We start from the raw sequence: 11268 nt of genomic DNA on the forward strand, positions 1-11268 counted from the left end.
GCGCTTACTCATAAGCAGTTACTTGTACTCATATAATTTTTTCACTCACTCAGAATTTCTTCTTAGATGACATGCCAAAGGGTTCGCACGTGCTTGCAAACATTGTAATTTTTACATTAATAAAAAAGGCAATTTTTTAGTAAATACCGCCGATTTTTATTATTTATCAATATCGCTTCATTGGTGACCCCGACGCGAGACTTAAGCCAAAGTTGTTTATACCTTAAACCAGGGGTTCTTAAACTTTTAAAATGATGGAACCCTTGCTAACCACATTTCATTTTATGGAAAGCCACATCAAATTACTAAAAATAAAAGGCAGAGCAATTTAAATATGAATAAAAACGTTTACTAGAAATAGTATACATACTTTAAATTTTAATGTGAAGATTCAAATTGTTTCACTGTTAGTAATTATTGTATAAAATAGCAGTTCGATATAATGTCTGAAAGCTGTATGCGCATTTCTGGGGTATCATCCAATTTCGACCTGAATCTGTTTTTTGTTTAAGTGTAAGCTGAAACCCTTGTTGAGAGAGTACGTTGTGACAGAAGGAAGCGAAGTCAAGATAGCCTTTTTAGCGACTTCATGATATTTACTCTTAACACTAACCCAAAACTCTTTCAGAGACACAGATTCAAATGTGTGTTACAATGGCGAAATACTCTGGAGATCTATGAATGCTTCGTAAATGGATTTTGAACCAAACCGGTATTACTACTACCATCCGAAAAATAATCTGACAAAGATTTCAGTTGATTCACCAAGTGCCCAGTTATGACATTTCACATTTCATTTGGGAATTCGTTGCGTTCCTTCTAGACAGTTGTATATAACCCTTTGGCTACAGCGGCCAACCACACATACCGGTTAGAAAAAAAACAAGCTGCCAAGGGCAAGCTCACCGTTCTTATGTAGGTATGGCACTCAGTATGGCAATCATATGTACCAACTTCGAGTACATACGTATACTTGAAAAAAGATAATTGCGTCTCGGCCAAGCTGTTTACATATAGAAGTTTTCTTTCTGTGTGCAACTCAAACCGACCACCGTGCTTATTCATACCAAAATTAATTGCGCGGAACCCCGGGGACTTTTCTACGGAACCCTTGGGTTTCGCGGAACACACTTTAAGAAGCTCTGCCTTAAACTACGCGAAATTCATAATATTTTAGTATTTCCATACGTAGTAGCCTTAGTTGCGATCCGACCAAGTAGATATATATTTTTTCATCCACGCGCATCAAACAAAAAAAGGTAATATGCGGCCTTTCAGCAGGAGTCCAAGAATCCGGCATACAATAACTTTGGCGACGGCGGTTGTATTTTTTCAAAATTTTGCGTATTCGAAAAAGGCAGCAGGTAGTCTAAATGATGCGAAGTACTCCACTCACAAGCGCCGACCCCGGCTCATCGACCCACTTAATGACGTCCTTACCAATTACTACAAATATGACCGTCCGCGCGCCGCCATTCTCTACTGAGCGACCTGCATTGTGGTTCGCCCAGCTGGAATCCCAATTTCGGAACCGATCCGTTTCCAACGAAAACGACATGTTCCACCACGCAGTTTCGCTGATCGACACCCAGTCAGCAGCGGAGGTGGAGGCTATAATTTTGAATCCTTCAACACCAACGCCATACACGCTGTTGAAGCAGACCCTAATAGAGCGGTTAACTAAATCTAAAGATGCAAAATTACTACATCTTTTGAATGACGAGGAAATAGGTGAACGCACGCCATCACAATTCTTTCGCCATTTACGCAGTCTTTGTCCAGACGTACCAAATAACGTCATCAAAGCTAGATGGCAGTCTCAGCTATCCCCACAAACACGTGCTTGTTTAGCAGCGCAGCCTGACGCTTCCTCGGAAGACCTCAGTCGCCTCGCAGACAAAATTCATGAAGTAATTCCTAGCGAATCGCAATCCATATCCACAGTCTCGGCAGATCAATCACTACTTGGCGAAATAGCTGAAATTTGCAAACAACTCCTGGCGTTAAATATGAGGAACTCGCGCAGCCGTACTAGACAAAAAAGTCTGCAATAGCGTGGGAAACGTTACCACTCACGCAGTCGCGCGCGCTTGTCGACAAACGGTCTCTGCCATTATCACAAAAAGTTTGGCACCGAAGCGCGGCGCTGCCTACCAGGCTATAAGTTTACGGGAAACGTGAAAGAGGATCAATAGAGGCGGTAAAAGATCCTCCTAAAACATCTTCACACCGCCTTTTCCTAACAGATCGATCCTCTGGCATCCACTTCCTATTGGACACAGGTGCCGATCTATCAATTTTCCCTCGCTGTCTAATAAAAACAAACGTGACCCCAGTTGGATATCAATTATACACACCAAAAGATTCAACAATCGAAACGTACGGACACCACACGCTTACGCTCGATCTCGGTCTGAGACGAGATTTTGCTTGGCGTTTCATTATCGCCGACGTTACGAAGCCACTTATTGGTGCCGACTTTATAAGCCACTTTGGTTTACTTGTCGATTAGAAAAACCAACCAATTCGAGACGTAAAATCTGGAATAATGACTCACGGAAAAGTACGCAATACGGATCACATTTCGTCAATTAAAGCTATTCTAAATCAATCCCCCTATGGCGCTCTTTAAAGAGAATTTACAGCAATCACCCAATCAGACCGGGTATTTAAAGTAACAAAGAACGCAACCATTCGCTGTAAAAACCACAGATGGCCTGCCTGTATCAAGCAAGGCACGATGACTCGCACCACATAATCTTAAAGTAGCGAAAGAGGAGTTCGCCAAAATGATAAAATTGGGTATTGCCCGACCTTCTGACAGCCCATGGTCGTCACCACTCCATTTAGCTCCCAAGAAATCAGGCGAATCCCGACCTTGCGGTGACTACCGGCACCTTAATGATCGGACGGTGCCCGATCGGTATCCCGTCAAATACCTGGATGATTTTGGTGCTAACTTGTACAAGAAAACCATTTTCACCACCATCGATCTTGTCAGGACGTTCAACCAAATCCCAGTCGCCAATCAAGATACCGAGAAGACTGCAATTATCACCCCTTTCGGATTATTTGAGTTTCCGTTTATGGCATTCGGCTTGAAAAATGCGGCCCAAACGTTTCAACGTTTCATAGATGAAGTCACTCGAGATTTTCCGTTTGTATTTGCATACATCGATGATTTGCTTATCGCCTCAGAAAACGAGCAACAACATGTATGCAATTTAAAAACATTGTTTCAGCATCTTCAGGACTACGGTCTAGTTATTAATGTGGCTAAGTCATCTTTTGGTCAACCGGAAGCAAAATTTCTCGGACACCAAATTACAAGAAGTGGTATAAAACCTCTTCCTGAGAAGGTCAGTGCCATACGAGAGCTAACATTACCAACAACTGTCAGGAAGCTACGCGATTTCATTGGCATGGAGAATTTTTATCGTAAATTTATTGAAAACCCTGCAGACCTTCTCGCACCACTGAATAAATCAAAAGCAGGCCCAAAGTTAAAGGATCCCAGCCTGTACTGTGGACACAATCACTAAAAGACTGATTCGAGCAATGCAAACAGGCACTTGGGAACTGCGCCGAGCTAACGCATCCAAATGTCAATACCGACTTGGCAATCTTTACAGATGCCTCCAACTCGGCTATCGGAGCTGTCTTACGACAGCGAGTAACAAATTCCTGGGAGCTACTCGCATTCTTTAGTCGAACGCTACCAGAATCAATACGCAAGCTCTCCACGTACGATCGCGAATTATGTAATCGGGCAAGATAATATTGTGGCGGATACTCTATCGCGTGTCGAATCAATCTCAGCTAAGGTATCAGCGCAGCAGCTAGCAGCTGCTCAACACAACGACTCAAAGCTTCAACAGCTTCTCACTGCTCCCAATCCGACTCTTCATCTGAAAAGGTTGCATTTCCCTGAGCACAACGTTAGTTTATACTGCGATATCTCGAGAAGTGCCGTTCGTCCATTCGTCGCCGTTCCGTTGCGCAGAGCGGTGTTCGACTCCCTTTATTCTCTTTCGCACCCCGGAGTAAGGTGCTCACAGAAACTTCTGACTAGCTCTTACATTTGGCCAGCTATCTACAAGGATTGTCGCGAATGGACGAGTTCCTGCATGGAATGCCAACGCAATAAAATCCAACGACGCGTTGTAACTCCTCCTGCAAGAATCCAATTACCATCTCAACGTTTCGAACATATTCACGTCGATCTCATATCGTTACCATCTCCAAAACGCTTTCGCCAATGCTTAACTATAATTGACCGTTTTACGCGCTTTCCGGAGGCGATACCATTGGAAAATGGCAACACCGAAACAATTACACGTGTCATTGTTTTTCATTGTATAGCTAGATACGGCGTCCCACTTAGGATTACATCAAATCGTGGGGGCCAGTTTGAATCAGCTTTGTTTCGGCAGCCTTCCCAGTTTTTCGGTATCAGCCATTTAAAGACGACACCATATCATCCGTAGGCCAACGGACTTGTTGAGCGCCTGCATAGACAGCTGAAGTCAGCATTGTTGTGCCATAACGACACTTGGTTTGATGTTTTACCTATTGTTTACGCGTTTACGCGCTTCTTGGAAAAATTATATCAAAACAACGCCTGCGGAATTGGTATATGGTGAGCCAATCAGACTTCCTGGTAAATTCATCAACCCAGCTAGTAAAGAACTGACAGCATACGGATTGCTTAATCACCTTAAAAGCCACTTCCATAAGTTAGCACCCGCCGATACGTCACAGCATGGCAAACGTCCTGTGCTTCGTTTTAGGGATCTGGACACTTGCACTCACGTGTTCGTTCATCAAGGTCAAATCGGTCCGTCATTTTCAGCACCATATCAAGGCCCATTTCCGGTTATCTTTCGTCATGGCAAATATTTCTACGTTGCTATTCAAGGAAAATCTACACCAGTATCCGTAGACCGACTCAAACCCGTCTACGAACTTCTGCAAGATCCAATTCCCATAGGCTGGTGGATATTCCTGGTTCAGGGCAGAATATTTGTGTGTGTGCGTGCGTATCTAACGCTCCTTATACGCTTTTTACTCCGATACGGATGTTACATCCGCGTTCAAAAGTACTCCCGTACAAGTCGACGTCCTTTTCCAATCACTTGGCTGGCGACCTGTAATTAAGGGGGGTATATTAAATACTTTAATAGGACCTTAGAGTTGCGGCGCTCTCGCTAGTTAGCACTTATGTAGGTATGTGCATATACACATGAGGGCTTTAGGGCCTATATGTATGCGCATACGGAGAGATGAGTTGGCATTAGGAGCTAAATATACACGTTTACTTACCTCGAACTCCAATCCTTTCAATCCTAAGCGAGTATCAGTGAGGATCCGCTCGTCGTCTGGCGGTATATTTGCGGAACCGCTATGGATACACCGTTCTTTGCTGCTTATTCCTTTTTTTAATGCAATATAGCCGCGTACTTTCACAATTTAACTTCAACTATGGTTTTAAATGCACCCACGGGCTTAACGTCACCACTTTAATAATGCCGTTGGCTACGGTCAGCTCCCTTTATACGGGTGATTAAGCCGAGTAAGTTACTCATGCCTCATCCGCTCGGGCATGATCAAAGGTTCTATTCCTAATTCACACACATACACTCGCACACTCTCATACTACCCCTGCAGAAAATCTGACTAGCGTAGAACTAGACCTTTTGCCGACAGTACCAGTTCTAGCTCAATACCCAAGCAATGCTTTCAACTGTCTAGTTTTACACGGCGATGTCATTGGCGCAGGCAATTGTCGCCCAGTTCATTACTTTGCAACCAGTTTTTAACCGGTTCCATTTTGGACAGTTTTTTTTTATAAGAAAACGTTTTTGCGAGTCGATTTTTAAATTTTTTTCGTTTTTTCTGTTATTTTACAGATTCCGTTTTTGTTACATATTTTATTAAAAAAAAATATTGTAAGCTGCACGCAACAATTTAAATTCATTAAATTTGCAAACTCACAATTACCTCCACCGCGATTTGAACTCGCGACCAACGTTGGTTGAGTCGGAGGTCTTCTCGCCGAGCTACTTTCATATTGTACGAGTAGTGATAAGTTGCACATATACACCGCAAGTTTCAACTGTCCCGCTCTGCATTCCTTTTGCACTAGTTCAGAGTTAGTTCTCGGATAAGTAGTTCGGAACTAGCGCTTTGTCAGACTGTCTCTAAATTTTACTGCAGGGACTTTATGGAGCCATTAAGCAATGTTGCGCACACATACACACGCGCATTCTCATACTGCCCTGCAAAAATTTGAGGACCAGGTGGTCCACTGGGTCGTAGTTTTCAAATATGTGCAAAAGGACCAGGTTGCATACTAGTAACTTGTTATGCTTACCTGGACCACTTCAAACGTAAAAAACTGATATATGTGTTGAGAACCACCTCTTCGTGCCCCATCGGCAACATGATTCGGTTGCCGAATGTGGCATGGTCCAAAAGGAGTAGTTGTCTAGGTGGTCCCATGTTATGCAGCGTTGGACCAGAGGTGGTCAAGTCCAATGACATCGTAATGTTAATGTAACCATATTTTCTCCATATATTTGGACCATTTTGGTTACTAGTGTTGGTTACAAGGTAGCGTGGTCCTGTACTAGTATTTAACCTAGTCCCACTTTTTGCAGGGTGCTTCATCGAGTCATCAAACAATGTTGCGTGTCTTGTCGAGACCACATGATGCCAATCGGTTCCGACACAATGTTCACAGCACTTCTGCAACAACATGGCTGCCACGTACACACTAACACATGCTGCGTGCACTTCCGCTCAAGTAAAGGCCGGCGCATCAGGCTCGCAACCGCCGGTAGTGCCTGAACATGGAGCGTGTGCGTAAAAGAGTTATCAATGTCTTGTTGTGTTTGTTGCGTCCAACGTGTGGCGTCGACCCACGGCTCTTATCCGGGAAATTGCTGTCCTTGTTTATGGGCATAATCACACACATTTAAAGACGAAATCACGGGTCTACTTCTACTTTTACCTTTCCTTATACTACACCCGAGGTAAAATTACTAAACAAATAGGCATGCATATATGTGACTAAATAATTAAATAAATAAATACATGGATAAATAAATACATCAATAAATGAATAACTAATCAAATAAATATCACAGATAGAAAAATGTAAATCAACTAATATCACAGGGAAAAATATAAAAAAAGTTATCACAGTAAGCTTATGGTGTATCAATAAATAAATAAATAATTAAATGAGTAAATACATAAATAATTAATGTGCATAAATAATAAAATAATCATAAATACAGTCAAGTAGGGTAATAAATAATCAAATAATTACGAGAATAAAAAAATAAATAATATAGTCAAGTCTCAATGGAAAGTCAACTATAAGTAGGAGCCAATTATATGGCTAACATAAACCACTTAGCACACGCACGAAACATTCAACATGTAACTCGCTACGCAGGACTACACATAACAGAAACCTACTTTGCAAAGATATCTTTAGCGTGGTATACGCCGATCTTTTTCCCGATACTATCGCCAAGCTCATACATGGAATTGCCTATGATTTTTAAAACAACACATTAAATCTGTTTTGGCGCTAACTTGGTGTTGTAATTTTCTAATTGCGAGCTTTGCTTAAAGTTGTCCGATTTGAAACATTACATCTCTACTCCTTGTGTTGTAGACCTTTTTGCTGTTTTCGTGGGCCAGCTTCAGCTCTTTGATGATTATATTTCTTAGAAGCTGCAGCCTATCGCTCGCCGCTTCAACCTCGCAATCACTATCTCTCAATGAGCCCAGCTTTCGGTATAGCTCATATAATGCAGCATGCTGTATCATAGGCAGCGTAGCATTCGAGCTCAGTAATACTGTAATTTTTTTGTGCTTTGTTGAGCTCGGCTGAGACATAAGCGATCGGTCGTTGATTATTGTCATCGTCCAATTGAAACAAAACCCCTCCCACTCCTTTTGTCGACGCGTCACATTGAATATAAAAAATAAAAATGTCTGTTAAAGTCCGAATGTGTCAGTACGGGCGCCGAGATCAAGCCTTGCTTTAGCTTCTCAAACGATCTCTTGGCTTCGTCAGTCATAGCGAACTTTCTTATCTTGTCTTTCGTGAGGCAGTAATGCTGCGGAGCTGCAATGGTCGCATAGTCCTGGATAAAGCGTCGGTACCAGCCGGACATACCCAGGAACCGTCGTAGTTGCTTCGGGGTTTTGGGTTCGGGAAAGTCCCTCACAGCTGCCACCTTGTTAGCATCAGTCCTAATACCTCCATCTCCGACTACGTAGCCAAGGTATCGCAGCTCTTTATAGCAAAACTTGCTCTTTTCTACATTGATTGTTAACTTCGCATCGCGCAAACTCCGAGCGACCGTTTCTAATAAACATATGTGACACGAGAAATCTTCCGAACACACTAACAAGTCATCAAGATAAACAAATACACTAAGAAAAAAAAACGCGTTGTAAGATTAAGATTTTTTTATTTGATTACGGTTTAAAAATGTTCGTATTTAAATCAAGTGAAAAGTGGATTTTTCCATTATACAAACACTACATATAATGGAAATATTCAATTCAAATACGCCCGTATTAAAATGAAGCATTTTTCACTGCACGGATGGCATTTTGCACGTCTCGTATGCTTTTTCATATGTAATTAAGAAAGTATATGTATACAAAGCATGCACAGCGGTGACAAGACATACACACATACATGGTACATGTTTATCTGTACAAATGCACTAATCGCGCGCTGTGATGTTGATTCAAACTCAACATTTGAAAACACATTTACATGTATGGCTGTAGCTGAGTGTGAAAAGACGCTTGATACAATTGGTTGCTGCCAAGAGGGTCCGGGTTCAATTATCATCAGACATCAAATAAAATTTATTTTCTTCTTAATTATAATTTCGTATAACGAAAAAGCATTTGCGCACTTCACAACGACATTTTTTATAACGTACATACTCACATTTAAAACGAGTTGCGTATGTATTTTTTTAAATTTAGCACGGCTTTTTTAATTTTAAAATTGTTTTCCCTCTGTGTACACTCATACCAAACGCCTGCCAGAAGTCGACGCCTAAATAAACTTCTTGTTGCAGATCTGGCACTATCAAAAACTCCAACTCCCTCATCGTGTTGTCCTACAACACTGGCAATTTGATTACCCCTATCACCACAGTTTCTCCACCATTGGCTGTCCTAATATTCTGGCCTTTGATTGGAATAAACAGGTTTCAGCAGCACACTTGAGTTCTTGCCTAAACAGCTGGCTCCTGCCCCTGAATCTAAAAGCGCTAGCACATCGTGTCCTCCAATATTAGGTTTAGCAAAAAAACGATGATCTCCTTTAAGTGTGACTATTAGCGTGGGCCGAAAATCCGCTTTTTTAGAATTTTGATTAGTAATAGCAAAAATATGGTTCATTATGCTCTAAAAAATATCTGTGTGAAATGCTAAAATTTTTGGTCAATATCCTAGGCTTGCCCAAGTCCATCAAAGTTCAAGTACAAAAAAAAAATTTTTTTAGCTAACTTCGATTCTCTACAAAAAAGATCCATACACCAAATTATGTAGAACTAATACTTTAGAAGGGAGGATGGTTCCGTGCGCAGAAGTGGAAAACTTTTGACTGCCATTCACCTGGGAGTGGCCAGAAGCGATTCTTGTGCGTACGGTTCAAATCGCAGCTCACAACGTCCGGATATTTATATCCACGTATCCTCTGGGTAGCAACCAAACACCCGTTTGGGAGCGAGCTAAAAAGAGAAGGCATAAAACTTTGCGTGCGCTGGGTTTGGGTCTCGCCACGTTAAAACCCCGCCCAATGAAAAGAAAAAAAACAGCCTCGGATGAGACCCCCCTTTTCTGATGACGACCACGGCAAACGTATAAAGGACTATGATTTAAGGGTATGCACCTGGAATATCCGGACCCTTAACGGGGAAGGTGCCTCTGCCCGGCTGGTTGATGTCCTCGAGAAGACAAAGGCTGACATCACCGCCATCCAACAAATGCGATGGACGGGGCAAGGAAAAGTAAGCGTGAAGCCTTGCGACGTCTACTACAGTTGCCACGTAAAGGAGCGCAAATTCGGTGTTGGATTCGTGGTAGGAGAGAGACTCCGTCGCCGAGTACTGGCGTTCACCCCGGTGGACGAACGTCTAGCCACAATCCGCATCAAAGCTAGATTCTTCAACATCTCGCTCATCTGCGCCCATGCCCCGACGGAAGAGAAGGATGAGGCGTCCAAGGATCTCTTCTATGAGCGCTTGGAAGGTACATATGAGCGCTGCTCCCGACACGATGTCAAAACCGTGCTTGGCGATTTTCATGCCAAGGTGGGCAAGGAAGGGATCTTTGGCGCCACTGTCGGAAAATTCAGCCTCCACGACGAAACGTCCGATAACGGACTGAGGCTGATCGACTTCGCCGGGGCCCGAAATATGGTAATATGTAGTACTAGGTTACAGCATAAGAACATCCGCCAAGCTACATGGCTGTCTCCAGATCGAAAAACGAGAAACCAAATCGATCATGTTGTGATAGACGGAAGGCATGCTTGAAGCGTTTTGGACGTACGTACACTCCGAGGGCCAAACATCGACTCGGACCACTATCTTGTTGTAGCCAAGATACGCACTCGCCTCTGTGCAGCAAAAAATGTGTGCCCAACAATGCAAGGAAAGCTTAACGTCGAAAAGCTGCAATCACAACAGACGGCCAATTTATTCGCCACTCGACTCACACACCTGCTCTCTGAGAACACTCTTCAACGATCCGAAATACGCGAGCAGTGAAACCACATTTCCCGATCATTAAGTACCGCCGCCGAAGAAGTAGTTGGATTTCAGCGAACCCGAAAGAACAACTGGTACCATGAGGAATGTCAAGAAGCCGCAGAGAAAAAAGATGCCGCCTACAGGGCCACGCTGCGATCGGGCGCAACGCGAGCCATGTGGGACCGTTATAGGGAACTGAAGAAGGAAGCGAGACGTATTTGCCGCAATAAGAAGAGAGAGGCCGAAATACGTGAGGGCGAAGAGCTTGAGATGCTGGCCGACAGGAGGAATGCCCGAAAATTTTACCAGAGGGTTAGGCAACTTACGGAAGGTTTCAAGACCGGGGCGAACTCCTGTAAGAACAACAATGGCGACCTAGTGACCGATGTCCAGAATATACCTAAATTGTGGAGGGAACACTTTTATAACCTACTGAATGGTAGCGGCGCTGAAAGTAGTGAAGAAGACG

General features: G+C 43.0%; 1 protein-coding gene across 1 annotated transcript; it reads left to right on the forward strand.

Annotated features, from left to right (window-relative positions):
- The first annotated feature begins 1373 nt into the window (after positions 1 to 1373).
- Positions 1374 to 2054, forward strand: LOC118751670. Its single transcript, XM_036486481.1, has one exon. The coding sequence runs from the start codon at positions 1374 to 1376 to the stop codon at positions 2052 to 2054; it is 681 nt and encodes a 226-aa protein (XP_036342374.1).
- The last annotated feature ends 9214 nt before the right edge of the window (positions 2055 to 11268 follow it).

The sequence above is a fragment of the Rhagoletis pomonella genome, unplaced genomic scaffold (assembly GCF_013731165.1).
Source record: "Rhagoletis pomonella isolate Grant_MI unplaced genomic scaffold, Rhpom_1.0 Rhpom_scaffold_00907, whole genome shotgun sequence".
In the NCBI taxonomy this organism is placed as follows: domain Eukaryota; kingdom Metazoa; phylum Arthropoda; class Insecta; order Diptera; family Tephritidae; genus Rhagoletis; species Rhagoletis pomonella.